This window comes from Petromyzon marinus, unplaced genomic scaffold, assembly GCF_048934315.1.
Source record: "Petromyzon marinus isolate PM22_M1 ecotype Great Lakes invasive population unplaced genomic scaffold, UKy_Petmar_22M1.pri1.0 PM_G_Scaffold_27, whole genome shotgun sequence".
Classification (NCBI taxonomy): Eukaryota; Metazoa; Chordata; class Hyperoartia; order Petromyzontiformes; family Petromyzontidae; genus Petromyzon; species Petromyzon marinus.
In genome coordinates this window covers 427,573-451,301 of record NW_027422839.1, presented here as the reverse complement: position 1 = coordinate 451,301, position 23,729 = coordinate 427,573, and the positions used below count along the sequence as shown (strand labels likewise).

General features: G+C 43.7%; 1 protein-coding gene across 1 annotated transcript in view; it reads right to left on the bottom strand.

Annotated features, from left to right (window-relative positions):
* The window catches only part of LOC142913973 (coxsackievirus and adenovirus receptor homolog), a 69,381-nt gene extending 50,243 nt beyond the window's left edge, over positions 1-19,138 (bottom strand). Inside the window, exon 1 of the mRNA XM_076061096.1 lies at positions 19,048-19,138. Coding sequence (XP_075917211.1) covers positions 19,048-19,138 — 91 coding nt within the window. The remainder of the gene's footprint in view (positions 1-19,047) is intronic.
* Positions 19,139-23,729: the final 4,591 nt, after the last annotated feature.

Here is a 23,729-nt window from a genome sequence, read left to right as displayed (position 1 = left end):
AGTGTCACCTATGAAGTGTCACCTATGAAGTGTCACCTATGAAGTGTCACCTATGAAGTATCACCTATGAAGTATCAACTATGAAGTGTCACCTATGAAGTGTCACCTATGAAGTATAACCTATGAAGTGTCACCTATGAAGTGTCACCTATAAAGTGTCACCTATGACGTGTCACCTATGAAGTGTCACCTATGAGTATCACCTATGAAGTGTCACCTATGAAGTATAACCTATGAAGTGTCACCTATGAAGTGTCACCTATGAAGTATAACCTATGAAGTGTCACCTATGAAGTGTCACCTATGAAGTGTCACCTATGACGTGTCACCTATGACGTGTCACCTATGAGTATCACCTATGAAGTGTCACCTATGAAGTATAACCTATGAAGTGTCACCTATGAAGTATAACCTATGAAGTGTCACCTATGAAGTGTCACCTATGAAGTGTCACCTATGACGTGTCACCTATGACGTGTCACCTATGAGTATCACCTATGAAGTGTCACCTATGAAGTGTCACCTATGAAGTGTCACCTATGACGTGTCACCTATGAGTATCACCTATGAAGTGTCACCTATGAAGTATAACCTATGAAGTGTCACCTATGAAGTGTCACCTATGAAGTATAACCTATGAAGTGTCACCTATGAAGTGTCACCTATGAAGTGTCACCTATGAAGTGTCACCTATGACGTGTCACCTATGAGTATCACCTATGAAGTGTCACCTATGAAGTGTCACCTATGAAGTGTCACCTATGAAGTGTCACCTATGAAGTATCGCCTATGATGTATCACCTATGAAGTGTCACCTATGAAGTGTCACCAATGAAGTATCACCTATGAAGTATCACCTATGAAGTGTCACCTATGAAGTGTCACCTATGAAGTATCACCTATGAAGTATCACCTATGAAGTGTCACCTATGAAGTATCACCTATGATGTATCACCTATGAAGTGTCACCTATGAAGTGTCACCTATGAAGTATCACCTATGAAGTATCACCTATGAAGTGTCACCTATGAAGTGTTACCTATGAAGTATCGCCTATGAAGTGTCACCTATGAAGTGTCACCTATGAAGTATCACCTATGAAGTATCACCTATGAAGTGTCAACTATGAAGTGTCACCTATGAAGTATCACCTATGAAGTGTCACCTATGAAGTATCACCTATGAAGTATCACCTATGAAGTGTCACCTATGAAGTATCACCTATGAAGTGTCACCTATTGAGTATCACCTATGAAGTGTCACCTATGAAGTATCACCTATGAAGTATCACCTGTGGTATCACCTGTGGTATCACCTATGAAGTGTCACCTATGAAGTGTCACCTATGAAGTGTCACCTATGAAGTGTCACCTATGAAGCGTCACCTATGAGTGTCACCTATGAAGTGTCACCTATGAAGTGTCACCTATGAAGTGTCACCTATGAAGTGTCACCTATGAAGTATCACCTATGAAGTATCAACTATGAAGTGTCACCTATGAAGTGTCACCTATGAAGTATAACCTATGAAGTGTCACCTATGAAGTGTCACCTATAAAGTGTCACCTATGACGTGTCACCTATGAAGTGTCACCTATGAGTATCACCTATGAAGTGTCACCTATGAAGTATAACCTATGAAGTGTCACCTATGAAGTGTCACCTATGAAGTATAACCTATGAAGTGTCACCTATGAAGTGTCACCTATGAAGTGTCACCTATGACGTGTCACCTATGACGTGTCACCTATGAGTATCACCTATGAAGTGTCACCTATGAAGTATAACCTATGAAGTGTCACCTATGAAGTGTCACCTATGAAGTATAACCTATGAAGTGTCACCTATGAAGTGTCACCTATGAAGTGTCACCTATGAAGTGTCACCTATGACGTGTCACCTATGACGTGTCACCTATGAGTATCACCTATGAAGTGTCACCTATGAAGTGTCACCTATGAAGTGTCACCTATGAAGTGTCACCTATGAAGTATCGCCTATGATGTATCACCTATGAAGTGTCACCTATGAAGTGTCACCAATGAAGTATCACCTATGAAGTATCACCTATGAAGTGTCACCTATGAAGTGTCACCTATGAAGTATCACCTATGAAGTATCACCTATGAAGTGTCACCTATGAAGTATCACCTATGAAGTATCACCTATGAAGTGTCAACTATGAAGTGTCACCTATGAAGTATCACCTATGAAGTATCACCTATGAAGTATCACCTATGAAGTATCACCTATGAAGTATCACCTATGAAGTGTCACCTATGAAGTATCACCTATGAAGTATCACCTATGAAGTGTCACCTATGAAGTATCACCTATGAAGTATCACCTGTGGTATCACCTATGAAGTGTCACCTATGAAGTGTCACCTATGAAGTGTCACCTATGAAGTGTCACCTATGAGTGTCACCTATGAAGTGTCACCTATGAAGTATCACCTATGAAGTGTCACCTATGAAGTATCACCTATGAAGTATCACCTGTGGTATCACCTGTGGTATCACCTATGAAGTGTCACCTATGAAGTGTCACCTATGAAGTGTCACCTATGAAGCGTCACCTATGAGTGTCACCTATGAAGTGTCACCTATGAAGTGTCACCTATGAAGTATCACCTATGAAGTGTCACCTATGAAGTGTCACCTATGAAGTATCGCCTATGAAGTGTCACCTATGAAGTGTCACCTATGAAGTATCACCTATGAAGTATCACCTATGAAGTGTCAACTATGAAGTGTCACCTATGAAGTATCACCTATGAAGTGTCACCTATGAAGTATCACCTATGAAGTATCACCTATGAAGTGTCACCTATGAAGTATCACCTATGAAGTGTCACCTATGAAGTATCACCTATGAAGTGTCACCTATGAAGTATCACCTATGAAGTATCACCTGTGGTATCACCTGTGGTATCACCTATGAAGTGTCACCTATGAAGTGTCACCTATGAAGTGTCACCTATGAAGTGTCACCTATGAAGTGTCACCTATGAAGTGTCACCTATGAAGTATAACCTATGAAGTGTCACCTATGAAGTGTCACCTATGAAGTGTCACCTATGAAGTGTCACCTATGACGTGTCACCTATGACGTGTCACCTATGAAGTGTCACCTATGAAGTGTCACCTATGAAGTGTCACCTATGAAGTGTCACCTATGAAGTATCGCCTATGATGTATCACCTATGAAGTGTCACCTATGAAGTGTCACCAATGAAGTATCACCTATGAAGTATCACCTATGAAGTGTCACCTATGAAGTGTCACCTATGAAGTATCACCTATGAAGTATCACCTATGAAGTGTCACCTATGAAGTATCACCTATGATGTATCACCTATGAAGTGTCACATATGAAGTGTCACCTATGAAGTATCACCTATGAAGTATCACCTATGAATTGTCACCTATGAAGTGTCACCTATGAAGTATCGCCTATGAAGTGTCACCTATGAAGTGTCACCTATGAAGTATCACCTATGAAGTATCACCTATGAAGTGTCAACTATGAAGTGTCACCTATGAAGTATCACCTATGAAGTGTCACCTATGAAGTATCACCTATGAAGTATCACCTATGAAGTGTCACCTATGAAGTATCACCTATGAAGTGTCACCTATGAAGTATCACCTATGAAGTGTCACCTATGAAGTATCACCTATGAAGTATCACCTGTGGTATCACCTGTGGTATCACCTATGAAGTGTCACCTATGAAGTGTCACCTATGAAGTGTCACCTATGAAGCGTCACCTATGAGTGTCACCTATGAAGTGTCACCTATGAAGTGTCACCTATGAAGTGTCACCTATGAAGTATCACCTATGAAGTATCAACTATGAAGTGTCACCTATGAAGTGTCACCTATGAAGTATAACCTATGAAGTGTCACCTATGAAGTGTCACCTATAAAGTGTCACCTATGACGTGTCACCTATGAAGTGTCACCTATGAGTATCACCTATGAAGTGTCACCTATGAAGTATAACCTATGAAGTGTCACCTATGAAGTGTCACCTATGAAGTATAACCTATGAAGTGTCACCTATGAAGTGTCACCTATGAAGTGTCACCTATGACGTGTCACCTATGACGTGTCACCTATGAGTATCACCTATGAAGTGTCACCTATGAAGTATAACCTATGAAGTGTCACCTATGAAGTGTCACCTATGAAGTATAACCTATGAAGTGTCACCTATGAAGTGTCACCTATGAAGTGTCACCTATGAAGTGTCACCTATGACGTGTCACCTATGACGTGTCACCTATGAGTATCACCTATGAAGTGTCACCTATGAAGTGTCACCTATGAAGTGTCACCTATGAAGTATCGCCTATGAAGTGTCACCTATGAAGTGTCACCTATGAAGTATCACCTATGAAGTATCACCTATGAAGTGTCAACTATGAAGTGTCACCTATGAAGTATCACCTATGAAGTGTCACCTATGAAGTATCACCTATGAAGTATCACCTATGAAGTGTCACCTATGAAGTATCACCTATGAAGTGTCACCTATGAAGTATCACCTATGAAGTGTCACCTATGAAGTATCACCTATGAAGTATCACCTGTGGTATCACCTGTGGTATCACCTATGAAGTGTCACCTATGAAGTGTCACCTATGAAGTGTCACCTATGAAGTGTCACCTATGAAGTGTCACCTATGAAGTATAACCTATGAAGTGTCACCTATGAAGTGTCACCTATAAAGTGTCACCTATGACGTGTCACCTATGAAGTGTCACCTATGAGTATCACCTATGAAGTGTCACCTATGAAGTATAACCTATGAAGTGTCCCCTATGAAGTGTCACCTATGAAGTGTCACCTATGAAGTATCACCTATGAAGTATCACCTATGAAGTGTCAACTATGAAGTGTCACCTATGAAGTATCACCTATGAAGTATCACCTATGAAGTATCACCTATTAAGTGTCACCTATGAAGTATCACCTATGAAGTGTCACCTATGAAGTATCACCTATGAAGTGTCACCTATGAAGTATCACCTATGAAGTGTCACCTATGAAGTATCACCTATGAAGTATCACCTGTGGTATCACCTGTGGTATCACCTATGAAGTGTCACCTATGAAGTGTCACCTATGAAGTGTCACCTATGAAGCGTCACCTATGAGTGTCACCTATGAAGTGTCACCTATGAAGTGTCACCTATGAAATATCACCTATGAAGTGTCACCTATGAAGTGTCACCTATGAAGTATCACCTATGAAGTATCAACTATGAAGTGTCACCTATGAAGTGTCACCTATGAAGTATAACCTATGAAGTGTCACCTATGAAGTGTCACCTATAAAGTGTCACCTATGACGTGTCACCTATGAAGTGTCACCTATGAGTATCACCTATGAAGTGTCACCTATGAAGTATAACCTATAAAGTGTCACCTATGAAGTGTCACCTATGAAGTATAACCTATGAAGTGTCACTTATGAAGTGTCACCTATGAAGTGTCACCTATGACGTGTCACCTATGACGTGTCACCTATGAGTATCACCTATGAAGTGTCACCTATGAAGTATAACCTATGAAGTGTCACCTATGAAGTGTCACCTATGAAGTATAACCTATGAAGTGTCACCTATGAAGTGTCACCTATGAAGTGTCACCTATGACGTGTCACCTATGAGTATCACCTATGAAGTGTCACCTATGAAGTGTCACCTATGAAGTGTCACCTATGAAGTGTCACCTATGAAGTATCGCCTATGATGTATCACCTATGAAGTGTCACCTATGAAGTGTCACCAATGAAGTATCACCTATGAAGTATCACCTATGAAGTGTCACCTATGAAGTGTCACCTATGAAGTATCACCTATGAAGTATCACCTATGAAGTGTCACCTATGAAGTATCACCTATGAAGTATCACCTATGAAGTGTCAACTATGAAGTGTCACCTATGAAGTATCACCTATGAAGTATCACCTATGAAGTATCACCTATGAAGTGTCACCTATGAAGTGTCACCTATGAAGTGTCACCTATGAAGTGTCACCTATGAAGCGTCACCTATGAAGTGTCACCTATGAGTATCACCTATGAAGCGTCACCTATGAAGTGTCACCTATGAAGTGTCACCTATGAAGTGTCACCTATGAAGCATCACCTATGAAGTGTCACCTATGAGTGTCACCTATGAAGTGTCACCTATGAAGTGTCACCTATGAAGTGTCACCTATGAGTATCACCTATGAAGCGTCACCTATGAGTGTCACCTATGAAGTGTCACCTATGAAGTGTCACCTATGAAGTATCACCTATGATGTATCACCTATGAAGTGTCACCTATGAAGTGTCACCTATGAAGTATCACCTATGAAGTATCACCTATGAAGTGTCACCTATGAAGTGTCACCTATGAAGTATCGCCTATGAAGTGTCACCTATGAAGTGTCACCTATGAAGTATCACCTATGAAGTATCACCTATGAAGTGTCAACTATGAAGTGTCACCTATGAAGTATCACCTATGAAGTGTCACCTATGAAGTATCACCTATGAAGTATCACCTATGAAGTGTCACCTATGAAGTATCACCTATGAAGTGTCACCTATGAAGTATCACCTATGAAGTGTCACCTATGAAGTATCACCTATGAAGTATCACCTGTGGTATCACCTGTGGTATCACCTATGAAGTGTCACCTATGAAGTGTCACCTATGAAGTGTCACCTATGAAGTGTCACCTATGAAGTGTCACCTATGAAGTATAACCTATGAAGTGTCACCTATGAAGTGTCACCTATAAAGTGTCACCTATGACGTGTCACCTATGAAGTGTCACCTATGAGTATCACCTATGAAGTGTCACCTATGAAGTATAACCTATGAAGTGTCACCTATGAAGTGTCACCTATGAAGTATAACCTATGAAGTGTCACCTATGAAGTGTCACCTATGAAGTGTCACCTATGACGTGTCACCTATGACGTGTCACCTATGAGTATCACCTATGAAGTGTCACCTATGAAGTATAACCTATGAAGTGTCACCTATGAAGTGTCACCTATGAAGTATAACCTATGAAGTGTCACCTATGAAGTGTCACCTATGAAGTGTCACCTATGAAGTGTCACCTATGACGTGTCACCTATGACGTGTCACCTATGAGTATCACCTATGAAGTGTCACCTATGAAGTGTCACCTATGAAGTGTCACCTATGAAGTGTCACCTATGAAGTATCGCCTATGATGTATCACCTATGAAGTGTCACCTATGAAGTGTCACCAATGAAGTATCACCTATGAAGTATCACCTATGAAGTGTCACCTATGAAGTGTCACCTATGAAGTATCACCTATGAAGTATCACCTATGAAGTGTCACCTATGAAGTATCACCTATGATGTATCACCTATGAAGTGTCACCTATGAAGTGTCACCTATGAAGTATCACCTATGAAGTATCACCTATGAATTGTCACCTATGAAGTGTCACCTATGAAGTATCGCCTATGAAGTGTCACCTATGAAGTGTCACCTATGAAGTATCACCTATGAAGTATCACCTATGAAGTGTCAACTATGAAGTGTCACCTATGAAGTATCACCTATGAAGTGTCACCTATGAAGTATCACCTATGAAGTATCACCTATGAAGTGTCACCTATGAAGTATCACCTATGAAGTGTCACCTATGAAGTATCACCTATGAAGTGTCACCTATGAAGTATCACCTATGAAGTATCACCTGTGGTATCACCTGTGGTATCACCTATGAAGTGTCACCTATGAAGTGTCACCTATGAAGTGTCACCTATGAAGCGTCACCTATGAGTGTCACCTATGAAGTGTCACCTATGAAGTGTCACCTATGAAGTGTCACCTATGAAGTATCACCTATGAAGTATCAACTATGAAGTGTCACCTATGAAGTGTCACCTATGAAGTATAACCTATGAAGTGTCACCTATGAAGTGTCACCTATAAAGTGTCACCTATGACGTGTCACCTATGAAGTGTCACCTATGAGTATCACCTATGAAGTGTCACCTATGAAGTATAACCTATGAAGTGTCACCTATGAAGTGTCACCTATGAAGTATAACCTATGAAGTGTCACCTATGAAGTGTCACCTATGAAGTGTCACCTATGACGTGTCACCTATGACGTGTCACCTATGAGTATCACCTATGAAGTGTCACCTATGAAGTATAACCTATGAAGTGTCACCTATGAAGTATAACCTATGAAGTGTCACCTATGAAGTGTCACCTATGAAGTGTCACCTATGACGTGTCACCTATGACGTGTCACCTATGAGTATCACCTATGAAGTGTCACCTATGAAGTGTCACCTATGAAGTGTCACCTATGACGTGTCACCTATGAGTATCACCTATGAAGTGTCACCTATGAAGTATAACCTATGAAGTGTCACCTATGAAGTGTCACCTATGAAGTATAACCTATGAAGTGTCACCTATGAAGTGTCACCTATGAAGTGTCACCTATGAAGTGTCACCTATGACGTGTCACCTATGAGTATCACCTATGAAGTGTCACCTATGAAGTGTCACCTATGAAGTGTCACCTATGAAGTGTCACCTATGAAGTATCGCCTATGATGTATCACCTATGAAGTGTCACCTATGAAGTGTCACCAATGAAGTATCACCTATGAAGTATCACCTATGAAGTGTCACCTATGAAGTGTCACCTATGAAGTATCACCTATGAAGTATCACCTATGAAGTGTCACCTATGAAGTATCACCTATGATGTATCACCTATGAAGTGTCACCTATGAAGTGTCACCTATGAAGTATCACCTATGAAGTATCACCTATGAAGTGTCACCTATGAAGTGTTACCTATGAAGTATCGCCTATGAAGTGTCACCTATGAAGTGTCACCTATGAAGTATCACCTATGAAGTATCACCTATGAAGTGTCAACTATGAAGTGTCACCTATGAAGTATCACCTATGAAGTGTCACCTATGAAGTATCACCTATGAAGTATCACCTATGAAGTGTCACCTATGAAGTATCACCTATGAAGTGTCACCTATTGAGTATCACCTATGAAGTGTCACCTATGAAGTATCACCTATGAAGTATCACCTGTGGTATCACCTGTGGTATCACCTATGAAGTGTCACCTATGAAGTGTCACCTATGAAGTGTCACCTATGAAGCGTCACCTATGAGTGTCACCTATGAAGTGTCACCTATGAAGTGTCACCTATGAAGTGTCACCTATGAAGTGTCACCTATGAAGTATCACCTATGAAGTATCAACTATGAAGTGTCACCTATGAAGTGTCACCTATGAAGTATAACCTATGAAGTGTCACCTATGAAGTGTCACCTATAAAGTGTCACCTATGACGTGTCACCTATGAAGTGTCACCTATGAGTATCACCTATGAAGTGTCACCTATGAAGTATAACCTATGAAGTGTCACCTATGAAGTGTCACCTATGAAGTATAACCTATGAAGTGTCACCTATGAAGTGTCACCTATGAAGTGTCACCTATGACGTGTCACCTATGACGTGTCACCTATGAGTATCACCTATGAAGTGTCACCTATGAAGTATAACCTATGAAGTGTCACCTATGAAGTGTCACCTATGAAGTATAACCTATGAAGTGTCACCTATGAAGTGTCACCTATGAAGTGTCACCTATGAAGTGTCACCTATGACGTGTCACCTATGACGTGTCACCTATGAGTATCACCTATGAAGTGTCACCTATGAAGTGTCACCTATGAAGTGTCACCTATGAAGTGTCACCTATGAAGTATCGCCTATGATGTATCACCTATGAAGTGTCACCTATGAAGTGTCACCAATGAAGTATCACCTATGAAGTATCACCTATGAAGTGTCACCTATGAAGTGTCACCTATGAAGTATCACCTATGAAGTATCACCTATGAAGTGTCACCTATGAAGTATCACCTATGAAGTATCACCTATGAAGTGTCAACTATGAAGTGTCACCTATGAAGTATCACCTATGAAGTATCACCTATGAAGTATCACCTATGAAGTATCACCTATGAAGTATCACCTATGAAGTGTCACCTATGAAGTATCACCTATGAAGTATCACCTATGAAGTGTCACCTATGAAGTATCACCTATGAAGTATCACCTGTGGTATCACCTATGAAGTGTCACCTATGAAGTGTCACCTATGAAGTGTCACCGATGAAGTGTCACCTATGAGTGTCACCTATGAAGTGTCACCTATGAAGTATCACCTATGAAGTGTCACCTATGAAGTATCACCTATGAAGTATCACCTGTGGTATCACCTGTGGTATCACCTATGAAGTGTCACCTATGAAGTGTCACCTATGAAGTGTCACCTATGAAGCGTCACCTATGAGTGTCACCTATGAAGTGTCACCTATGAAGTGTCACCTATGAAGTATCACCTATGAAGTGTCACCTATGAAGTGTCACCTATGAAGTATCGCCTATGAAGTGTCACCTATGAAGTGTCACCTATGAAGTATCACCTATGAAGTATCACCTATGAAGTGTCAACTATGAAGTGTCACCTATGAAGTATCACCTATGAAGTGTCACCTATGAAGTATCACCTATGAAGTATCACCTATGAAGTGTCACCTATGAAGTATCACCTATGAAGTGTCACCTATGAAGTATCACCTATGAAGTGTCACCTATGAAGTATCACCTATGAAGTATCACCTGTGGTATCACCTGTGGTATCACCTATGAAGTGTCACCTATGAAGTGTCACCTATGAAGTGTCACCTATGAAGTGTCACCTATGAAGTGTCACCTATGAAGTGTCACCTATGAAGTATCACCTATGAAGTATCAACTATGAAGTGTCACCTATGAAGTGTCACCTATGAAGTATAACCTATGAAGTGTCACCTATGAAGTGTCACCTATAAAGTGTCACCTATGACGTGTCACCTATGAAGTGTCACCTATGAGTATCACCTATGAAGTGTCACCTATGAAGTATAACCTATGAAGTGTCACCTATGAAGTGTCACCTATGAAGTATAACCTATGAAGTGTCACCTATGAAGTGTCACCTATGAAGTGTCACCTATGACGTGTCACCTATGACGTGTCACCTATGAGTATCACCTATGAAGTGTCACCTATGAAGTATAACCTATGAAGTGTCACCTATGAAGTGTCACCTATGAAGTATAACCTATGAAGTGTCACCTATGAAGTGTCACCTATGAAGTGTCACCTATGAAGTGTCACCTATGACGTGTCACCTATGACGTGTCACCTATGAAGTGTCACCTATGAAGTGTCACCTATGAAGTGTCACCTATGAAGTGTCACCTATGAAGTATCGCCTATGATGTATCACCTATGAAGTGTCACCTATGAAGTGTCACCAATGAAGTATCACCTATGAAGTATCACCTATGAAGTGTCACCTATGAAGTGTCACCTATGAAGTATCACCTATGAAGTATCACCTATGAAGTGTCACCTATGAAGTATCACCTATGATGTATCACCTATGAAGTGTCACATATGAAGTGTCACCTATGAAGTATCACCTATGAAGTATCACCTATGAATTGTCACCTATGAAGTGTCACCTATGAAGTATCGCCTATGAAGTGTCACCTATGAAGTGTCACCTATGAAGTATCACCTATGAAGTATCACCTATGAAGTGTCAACTATGAAGTGTCACCTATGAAGTATCACCTATGAAGTGTCACCTATGAAGTATCACCTATGAAGTATCACCTATGAAGTGTCACCTATGAAGTATCACCTATGAAGTGTCACCTATGAAGTATCACCTATGAAGTGTCACCTATGAAGTATCACCTATGAAGTATCACCTGTGGTATCACCTGTGGTATCACCTATGAAGTGTCACCTATGAAGTGTCACCTATGAAGTGTCACCTATGAAGCGTCACCTATGAGTGTCACCTATGAAGTGTCACCTATGAAGTGTCACCTATGAAGTGTCACCTATGAAGTATCACCTATGAAGTATCAACTATGAAGTGTCACCTATGAAGTGTCACCTATGAAGTATAACCTATGAAGTGTCACCTATGAAGTGTCACCTATAAAGTGTCACCTATGACGTGTCACCTATGAAGTGTCACCTATGAGTATCACCTATGAAGTGTCACCTATGAAGTATAACCTATGAAGTGTCACCTATGAAGTGTCACCTATGAAGTATAACCTATGAAGTGTCACCTATGAAGTGTCACCTATGAAGTGTCACCTATGACGTGTCACCTATGACGTGTCACCTATGAGTATCACCTATGAAGTGTCACCTATGAAGTATAACCTATGAAGTGTCACCTATGAAGTGTCACCTATGAAGTATAACCTATGAAGTGTCACCTATGAAGTGTCACCTATGAAGTGTCACCTATGAAGTGTCACCTATGACGTGTCACCTATGACGTGTCACCTATGAGTATCACCTATGAAGTGTCACCTATGAAGTGTCACCTATGAAGTGTCACCTATGACGTGTCACCTATGAGTATCACCTATGAAGTGTCACCTATGAAGTATAACCTATGAAGTGTCACCTATGAAGTGTCACCTATGAAGTATAACCTATGAAGTGTCACCTATGAAGTGTCACCTATGAAGTGTCACCTATGAAGTGTCACCTATGACGTGTCACCTATGACGTGTCACCTATGAGTATCACCTATGAAGTGTCACCTATGAAGTGTCACCTATGAAGTGTCACCTATGAAGTGTCACCTATGAAGTATCGCCTATGATGTATCACCTATGAAGTGTCACCTATGAAGTGTCACCAATGAAGTATCACCTATGAAGTATCACCTATGAAGTGTCACCTATGAAGTGTCACCTATGAAGTATCACCTATGAAGTATCACCTATGAAGTGTCACCTATGAAGTATCACCTATGATGTATCACCTATGAAGTGTCACCTATGAAGTGTCACCTATGAAGTATCACCTATGAAGTATCACCTATGAAGTGTCACCTATGAAGTGTTACCTATGAAGTATCGCCTATGAAGTGTCACCTATGAAGTGTCACCTATGAAGTATCACCTATGAAGTATCACCTATGAAGTGTCAACTATGAAGTGTCACCTATGAAGTATCACCTATGAAGTGTCACCTATGAAGTATCACCTATGAAGTATCACCTATGAAGTGTCACCTATGAAGTATCACCTATGAAATGTCACCTATGAAGTATCACCTATGAAGTGTCACCTATGAAGTATCACCTATGAAGTATCACCTGTGGTATCACCTGTGGTATCACCTATGAAGTGTCACCTATGAAGTGTCACCTATGAAGTGTCACCTATGAAGCGTCACCTATGAGTGTCACCTATGAAGTGTCACCTATGAAGTGTCACCTATGAAGTGTCACCTATGAAGTGTCACCTATGAAGTATCACCTATGAAGTATCAACTATGAAGTGTCACCTATGAAGTGTCACCTATGAAGTATAACCTATGAAGTGTCACCTATGAAGTGTCACCTATAAAGTGTCACCTATGACGTGTCACCTATGAAGTGTCACCTATGAGTATCACCTATGAAGTGTCACCTATGAAGTATAACCTATGAAGTGTCACCTATGAAGTGTCACCTATGAAGTATAACCTATGAAGTGTCACCTATGAAGTGTCACCTATGAAGTGTCACCTATGACGTGTCACCTATGACGTGTCACCTATGAGTATCACCTATGAAGTGTCACCTATGAAGTATAACCTATGAAGTGTCACCTATGAAGTGTCACCTATGAAGTATAACCTATGAAGTGTCACCTATGAAGTGTCACCTATGAAGTGTCACCTATGAAGTGTCACCTATGACGTGTCACCTATGACGTGTCACCTATGAGTATCACCTATGAAGTGTCACCTATGAAGTGTCACCTATGAAGTGTCACCTATGAAGTGTCACCTATGAAGTATCGCCTATGATGTATCACCTATGAAGTGTCACCTATGAAGTGTCACCTATGACGTGTCACCTATGAAGTATCACCTATGAAGTGTCACCTATGAAGTGTCACCTATGAAGTATCACCTATGAAGTATCACCTATGAAGTGTCACCTATGAAGTATCACCTATGAAGTGTCAACTATGAAGTGTCACCTATGAAGTATCACCTATGAAGTATCACCTATGAAGTATCACCTATGAAGTATCACCTATGAAGTGTCACCTATGAAGTATCACCTATGAAGTATCACCTGTGGTATCACCTATGAAGTGTCACCTATGAAGTGTCACCTATGAAGTGTCACCTATGAAGTGTCACCTATGAGTGTCACCTATGAAGTGTCACCTATGAAGTATCACCTATGAAGTGTCACCTATGAAGTATCACCTATGAAGTATCACCTGTGGTATCACCTGTGGTATCACCTATGAAGTGTCACCTATGAAGTGTCACCTATGAAGTGTCACCTATGAAGCGTCACCTATGAGTGTCACCTATGAAGTGTCACCTATGAAGTGTCACCTATGAAGTATCACCTATGAAGTGTCACCTATGAAGTGTCACCTATGAAGTATCACCTATGAAGTATCAACTATGAAGTGTCACCTATGAAGTGTCACCTATGAAGTATAACCTATGAAGTGTCACCTATGAAGTGTCACCTATAAAGTGTCACCTATGACGTGTCACCTATGAAGTGTCACCTATGAGTATCACCTATGAAGTGTCACCTATGAAGTATAACCTATGAAGTGTCACCTATGAAGTGTCACCTATGAAGTATAACCTATGAAGTGTCACCTATGAAGTGTCACCTATGACGTGTCACCTATGACGTGTCACCTATGAGTATCACCTATGAAGTGTCACCTATGAAGTATAACCTATGAAGTGTCACCTATGAAGTGTCACCTATGAAGTATAACCTATGAAGTGTCACCTATGAAGTGTCACCTATGAAGTGTCACCTATGAAGTGTCACCTATGAAGTGTCACCTATGAAGTGTCACCTATGAAGTGTCACCTATGAAGTGTCACCTATGACGTGTCACCTATGAAGTGTCACCTATGAAGTATCGCCTATGATGTATCACCTATGAAGTGTCACCTATGAAGTGTCACCTATGAAGTGTCACCTATGACGTGTCACCTATGAAGTGTCACCTATGAAGTATCGCCTATGATGTATCACCTATGAAGTGTCACCTATGAAGTGTCACCAATGAAGTATCACCTATGAAGTATCACCTATGAAGTGTCACCTATGAAGTGTCACCTATGAAGTATCACCTATGAAGTATCACCTATGAAGTGTCACCTATGAAGTATCACCTATGAAGTGTCACCTATGAAGTATCACCTATGAAGTATCACCTGTGGTATCACCTGTGGTATCACCTATGAAGTGTCACCTATGAAGTGTCACCTATGAAGTGTCACCTATGAAGCGTCACCTATGAGTGTCACCTATGAAGTGTCACCTATGAAGTGTCACCTATGAAGTGTCACCTATGAAGTGTCACCTATGAAGTATCACCTATGAAGTATCAACTATGAAGTGTCACCTATGAAGTGTCACCTATGAAGTATAACCTATGAAGTGTCACCTATGAAGTGTCACCTATAAAGTGTCACCTATGACGTGTCACCTATGAAGTGTCACCTATGAGTATCACCTATGAAGTGTCACCTATGAAGTATAACCTATGAAGTGTCACCTATGAAGTGTCACCTATGAAGTATAACCTATGAAGTGTCACCTATGAAGTGTCACCTATGAAGTGTCACCTATGACGTGTCACCTATGACGTGTCACCTATGAGTATCACCTATGAAGTGTCACCTATGAAGTATAACCTATGAAGTGTCACCTATGAAGTGTCACCTATGAAGTATAACCTATGAAGTGTCACCTATGAAGTGTCACCTATGAAGTGTCACCTATGAAGTGTCACCTATGACGTGTCACCTATGACGTGTCACCTATGAGTATCACCTATGAAGTGTCACCTATGAAGTGTCACCTATGAAGTGTCACCTATGAAGTGTCACCTATGAAGTGTCACCAATGAAGTATCACCTATGAAGTATCACCTATGAAGTGTCACCTATGAAGTGTCACCTATGAAGTATCACCTATGAAGTATCACCTATGAAGTGTCACCTATGAAGTATCACCTATGAAGTATCACCTATGAAGTGTCAACTATGAAGTGTCACCTATGAAGTATCACCTATGAAGTATCACCTATGAAGTATCACCTATGAAGTATCACCTATGAAGTGTCACCTATGAAGTATCACCTATGAAGTATCACCTGTGGTATCACCTATGAAGTGTCACCTATGAAGTGTCACCTATGAAGTGTCACCTATGAGTGTCACCTATGAAGTGTCACCTATGAAGTATCACCTATGAAGTGTCACCTATGAAGTATCACCTATGAAGTATCACCTGTGGTATCACCTGTGGTATCACCTATGAAGTGTCACCTATGAAGTGTCACCTATGAAGTGTCACCTATGAAGCGTCACCTATGAGTGTCACCTATGAAGTGTCACCTATGAAGTGTCACCTATGAAGTATCACCTATGAAGTGTCACCTATGAAGTGTCACCTATGAAGTATCAACTATGAAGTGTCACCTATGAAGTGTCACCTATGAAGTATAACCTATGAAGTGTCACCTATGAAGTGTCACCTATAAAGTGTCACCTATGACGTGTCACCTATGAAGTGTCACCTATGAGTATCACCTATGAAGTGTCACCTATGAAGTATAACCTATGAAGTGTCACCTATGAAGTGTCACCTATGAAGTATAACCTATGAAGTGTCACCTATGAAGTGTCACCTATGACGTGTCACCTATGACGTGTCACCTATGAGTATCACCTATGAAGTGTCACCTATGAAGTATAACCTATGAAGTGTCACCTATGAAGTGTCACCTATGAAGTATAACCTATGAAGTGTCACCTATGAAGTGTCACCTATGAAGTGTCACCTATGAAGTGTCACCTATGACGTGTCACCTATGACGTGTCACCTATGAGTATCACCTATGAAGTGTCACCTATGAAGTGTCACCTATGAAGTGTCACCTATGAAGTATCGCCTATGATGTATCACCTATGAAGTGTCACCTATGAAGTGTCACCAATGAAGTATCACCTATGAAGTATCACCTATGAAGTGTCACCTATGAAGTGTCACCTATGAAGTATCACCTATGAAGTATCACCTATGAAGTGTCACCTATGAAGTATCACCTATGAAGTATCACCTATGAAGTGTCAACTATGAAGTGTCACCTATGAAGTATCACCTATGAAGTATCACCTATGAAGTATCACCTATGAAGTATCACCTATGAAGTATCACCTATGAAGTATCACCTATGAAGTGTCACCTATGAAGTGTCACCTATGAAGTATCACCTATGAAGTATCACCTGTGGTATCACCTATGAAGTGTCACCTATGAAGTGTCACCTATGAAGTGTCACCTATGAAGTGTCACCTATGAGTGTCACCTATGAAGTGTCACCTATGAAGTGTCACCTATGAAGTATCACCTATGAAGTATCACCTATGAAGTGTCACCTATGAAGTATCACCTATGAAGTATCAACTATGAAGTGTCACCTATGAAGTGTCACCTATGAAGTACAACCTATGAAGTGTCACCTATGAAGTGTCACCTATAAAGTGTCACCTATGACGTGTCACCTATGAAGTGTCACCTATGAGTATCACCTATGAAGTGTCACCTATGAAGTATAACCTATGAAGTGTCACCTATGAAGTGTCACCTATGAAGTATAACCTATGAAGTGTCACCTATGAAGTGTCACCTATGAAGTGTCACCTATGACGTGTCACCTATGACGTGTCACCTATGAGTATCACCTATGAAGTGTCACCTATGAAGTATAACCTATGAAGTGTCACCTATGAAGTGTCACCTATGAAGTATAACCTATGAAGTGTCACCTATGTAGTGTCACCTATGAAGTGTCACCTATGACGTGTCACCTATGACGTGTCACCTATGAGTATCACCTATGAAGTGTCACCTATGAAGTGTCACCTATGAAGTATCACCTATGAAGTATCACCTATGAAGTGTCACCTATGAAGTGTCACCTATGAAGTATCACCTATGAAGTATCACCTATGAAGTATCACCTATGAAGTGTCACCTATGAAGTATCACCTATGAAGTGTCACCTATGAAGTATCACCTATGAAGTGTCACCTATGAAGTATCACCTATGAAGTATCACCTGTGGTATCACCTATGAAGTGTCACCTATGAAGTGTCACCTATGAAGTGTCACCTATGAAGTGTCACCTATGAAGCGTCACCTATGAGTGTCACCTATGAAGTGTCACCTATGAAGTGTCACCTATAAAGTGTCACCTATGACGTGTCACCTATGAAGTGTCACCTATGAGTATCACCTATGAAGTGTCACCTATGAAGTATAACCTATGAAGTGTCACCTATGAAGTGTCACCTATGAAGTATAACCTATGAAGTGTCACCTATGAAGTGTCACCTATGAAGTGTCACCTATGATGGTCTGACACGCGAGGGAGACTGTGTCCAGGAAAGACAAAGCTCCCCCGTGTAGCCTTCAACAGGCTGTAGGGGCAAGTGCTGCTAGCGAGTCAGCAGCAGCAGCTGCTACAACATGTGACACAGCACCACGCCCGGCCGCCTTTGTCTCCCTCCCTCCCACCCCCCCCCAGTGGCGACGTTCAACCCAGTCGCTAACCACTGCGCCACCGCTCCCCGTTACCGCACCAGCCTCGTGTGCCAGGCTAGGTTCACTTTGAGACATCGAACACCCCCTCACAGATCCGCACCACCCGCACCGCCCCCGCCCACCACCGTTATCAACGCCGCTCGTGCCAGGCTAGGTGCACTTGGGAAAACAGAACAAACTTACCCAAACAAACACACACACAAACACAAAGCCTCGCCAATAAGACGGCACGACCAGCGAGACAGCCGCCGACTCACCGCTCATAGCGATCGCAGTCACTTGCAGCAGCAGCAGCGGCAGCAGCAGCGGCAGCAGCAGCGCAGAGCGAGACACCGCCATAGCCGCCATCTTGTCTTCTCCTCGTCTCTCTCGCGCCCTGACGTCACGCATCACGTGGGCGAGGGGCGGAGCTCCGGTGGATTCACCCCCCCCCACACGCAACCCCCACCCACGAAACTACCCCCACCCACGCCCACGCCCCTCACCCCATTCACCCAACCCACTCTCTCTCCCACCCCTACGCTCTCAACACGTCACGTGGGTGAGGGGCGGAGCTCCGGTGGATTCACCCCCCACCCCCTCCTCACGCAACCCCCACCCACGAAACTACCCCCACCCACCCACCCACGGCCACGCCCCTCACCCCATTCACCCAACCCCCTCTCTCTCTCCCCCACTCCGCTCTCAACACGTCACATGGGCGAGGGGTGGAGCTCCGGTAGACTCCCCCGCCCCAACCACGCCCCTCTTTACAAGGACCCTCCCCCTTCCCTAAGACCTCGGCAAGGTTAAAGGTCAAAAGCAACGAGCCGACTTTTGCCCGATCTTTGACCCTTACCGTCATTCACCATCATCACCGTCATCATTACCATCATCACCATCATCGTCATCATCATCACCATCACCGTCAACATCATCATTACCATCATCACCGTTATCATCATCACCGTCACCATCATCACCATCATCACCACCGTCATCGTCACTGTCACCGTCACCATCATCACCGTCATCATTACCATCATCACCATCACCGTCAACATCATCATTACCATCATCACCATCACCGTCAACATCATCATTACCATCATCACCGTCATCATCATTACCATCATCACCATCACCACCATCACCGTCATCATCACCGTCGTCACCATCATCACCGTCATCATCACCATCACCATCAACCTCATCACCATCACCGTCATCACCGTCATCACCATCACCGTCATCATCACCATCACTGTCATCACCACCGTCACCATCATCATCACCGTAATCATCATCATCACCATCATCATCATCACCGTCATCATCACCATCATCATTACCATCACCATCATCACCGTCACCATCATCACCATCATCACCGTCGTCACCGTCATCATCACCATCACCGTCATCGTTACCGGTGGACCAAGCAACTCTCCTCACGTGACCCCTCAACAACAATGGACTACACCCACGGGCGGAGTTTTGGGGTGGGGTGGGGGGCAATGCCCCCCCTAACCTGCACACCTTCATCAATGTATGTTCAGTAGTTTACAAGTTAGGGGCGGGGGGGGTGGAAGTTTTATTAAATGGACCCGCGATTCCGAACGCGAGGGACAAAGCAAACTGGAACCCAACTGTGCTTCCATTCCGCTGCATCTTGCATAGAGAGCGATGCAAAATAATCCACCGCATTCTCCTGTTCAAACTCGACAAGTACTTATTAAATTATTACACAAACCCCCTGCCACTAACTACCACCCCCCCACCCCCCCCCCTCGGTAAATATGAAAATCAAACGCTGCCTATGAATACGACGCAAATCCTGATGCAGGTTTGTGTCTCTAGATCATCGGGCGTTCTTCATCACCCCCAGGGGGAATGCGAGATGCCCTCTCTGGGCGTGCGAGACGACACGGCCAGACGTTTCTTTAGAAGGCAAATTGGAAACACAAATCAGGCGTGGGCACGTTGGCGTTGCAGCTCTTTCTTACGTCTCAACGAGAGCATCGTGGGGGTGGGGAGTGTTTGAGGAAGGGAGGGGGAGCGGTTGTCGTGCATGGAGCGACCGGTGACGGTGCTTTAGTAGCAATGTGGAATTTCCACAGACCAATTCAGGACCTCATATTCTTGGTTCTTTCGGTAAAGTCACCGCGTAGAAGGGAAACAATAAAATTATAAAAATTAAATCACGTTTCGACAGCAACACAAGCAATCATCATCAGGTGTGAAAACCACAGCAAGAACCATTTGAAAAAAAAACGCCACTTTTTTCAAATTTTCTTGCCGTGGTTTTTCACACCTGATGATGATTGCTTCTTGTGTTGCAGTCGAAACGTGGTGATTTAATTGTATTGTTTTATATTTTTATTATTTTATTGTTTCCCTTCTACGTGCTGGTGACTTTACCGAAAGAACCAAGAATATGAATCCCTGCAGTCACGAAAGCTTTAAATAAAAAATTCAATTCAGGAGCGTGAACAGGGAAGAGGCGGTGACGGAGCTCAGCGCTCGCTTGAGGCTCAGTCTCTGAAACGAGACGCTACGTCGAGTTACTGCAGACACACGGTCGGTATGAAAAACATCACCAACGTTTATTCAACTCGCCATAGTACAGCACGCTACGCACGGTCACACGGCAGCGGTCACACGGCAGCGGGGGAAATGAACAACCTTCTCTGGTTCTTTCGGTAAAGTCACCACCACGTAGAATGAGAATAAAATAATAAAATAACACGATGAAATTCTCGCGACGTTTCGGCCACAACGCAAGCGGCCTTCTTCAGGTGAAAGGAACAAACCTGTCGGGACGACGGAGCCTCTTCTCTGTTCAGAGCTACATTGAAGCTCTGTCGTCCCGGCAGGTTTGTTCCTTTCACCTGAAGAAGGCCGCTTGCGTTGTGGCCGAAACGTCGTGATAATTTTATTGTGTTATTTTATTATTTTATTCTCATTCTACGTGGTGGTGACTTTACCGAAAGAACCAAAGAAGATGAATCCTTGCAGTCACGAAAGCTTCAAGTCGAAATTTAAAATGAACAACGGTTCACAGCAACGCAACGCGTCCTCACGCAAGCACCCTCCTGAAGCGCGCGTCCCGAGACTCGGGCGAGGCTTTCTCGGGAAATCGACGACGCATCATCATCATCATCAGAAGAACGGTTAGCGCGCCGTCCTCTGAACCCGCTGACCCGACCTTCATTGCCGGCCGCGGTTAACTTAAATGGCAAGCGATGTCCGGATCGGTCCCCTTCAGCAACCCGCGCCGACCGGCACGGTGAAGTATGGCCTCGCAACCCCCCCATTACATATTCTTAGCTCTTTCGGTAAAGTCACCACTGGCACAAAAACTGACACCTTTATTCAAGGCATCATGTTTGCAATAACCACAACACAAGCAGTCAAAATGCAAACAAACAAAAAAGACAACTCTGATAATGATATTGGCACTGTCCTTGAATTTGATTGGTCCACACCCGAGACAGCTTTTCTTAGAGCCCTTTAGTCTCCACTGGTGTTGGACCTTTTGGCGTCTTCTGGTCCAACACCAATGGAGACTAGGCTCTAAGAAAAGCCGTCTCGGGTGTGGACCAATCAAATTCAAGGACAGTGCCAATATTATTATTATCAGAGTTGTCTTTTTTGTTTGCATTTTGACTGCTTGTGTTGTGGTTATTGCAAACACGATGCCTTGAATAAAGGTGTCAGTTTTTGTGCCAGTTAAAAGGGTAAAACCTATTCCTATATCTTGTTACTGGCAAAGGAGGTCTCATAATGAGAATGATTCTGCGAGGCCGTTGGCGATGGAGGTTAAGCCCATCGGCTCGCCGTCAACTCGCCGCGCGCTCGCGCCGAAAGGCGAGCCGTGTCCGCGAAGAACCAACGCCGGCTGAAGCCGCGATCGGACCGCGGGAGTGGAACCCATGGTCCTCGGTGGTCCCCCAGTCCCCGACGGAGCTCAGCCACTCGTGGACGCCCGCCCGAGGTACACGCAACAACCTCCTTCCCGACATGCGACACGCGACTCCGTCACGATCGCGCCGCAGAAACCCCACCGTGGATTTCGTGGTGGTTTCCGTGCCGTTCCCGCCCACCCCCCCCCCCCCCAAACATTTTTATATCATTAGAACGTAAAACAACGTAAACAACGCATTATAATAATAATAATAATCTAATTATACGATGGGCATGGGCATCGTTGGGTATTCAAGAAAAGAACGAGGTTTTTGTAACGGGTGCACCGGGGCTTCCCAAACTTGTCTCCGTTGTCTTGTGGCACTGGGCGGAGTCGGGATGCCCTCCGGATGTCTGCACTTTAACGCCGTTTGCAAAACCTTAAAGGGAAAAGAACCCCGCCACAAAGAACAAGGAATGAAGATCCGAAGGCCGGCGGTCCCTCCCCACCCACCGGCGGTCCCTCCCCACCACCCATCGGCAGTCCCTCCCCATCCTCCGCCGGTCTCTCCCCACCACCCACCGGCGGTCTCTCCCCACCCACCGGCGGTCTCTCCCCACCACCCACCGGCGGTCTCTCCCCACCCACCGGTGGTCCCTCCCCACCCACCGGCGGTCTCTCCCCACCACCCACCGGCGGTCTCTCCCCACCACCCACCGGCGGTCTCTCCCCACCACCCACCGGCGGTCCCTCCCCACCACCCATCGGCGGTCTCTCCCCGCCCACCGGCGGTCTCTCCCCACCACCCACCGGGGGTCTCTCCCCACCACCCACCGGCGGTCTCTCCCCACCACCCACCGGCGGTCTCTCCCCACCACCCACCGGCGGTCCCTCCCCACCACCCATCGGCGGTCCCTCCCCACCCACCGGCGGTCCCTCCCCACCCATCGGCGGTCCCTCCCCACCCACCGGCAGTCCCTCCCCACCCACCGGCGGTCCCTCCCCACCCACCGGCGGTCCCTCCCCACCCACCGGCGGTCTCTCCCCACCCAC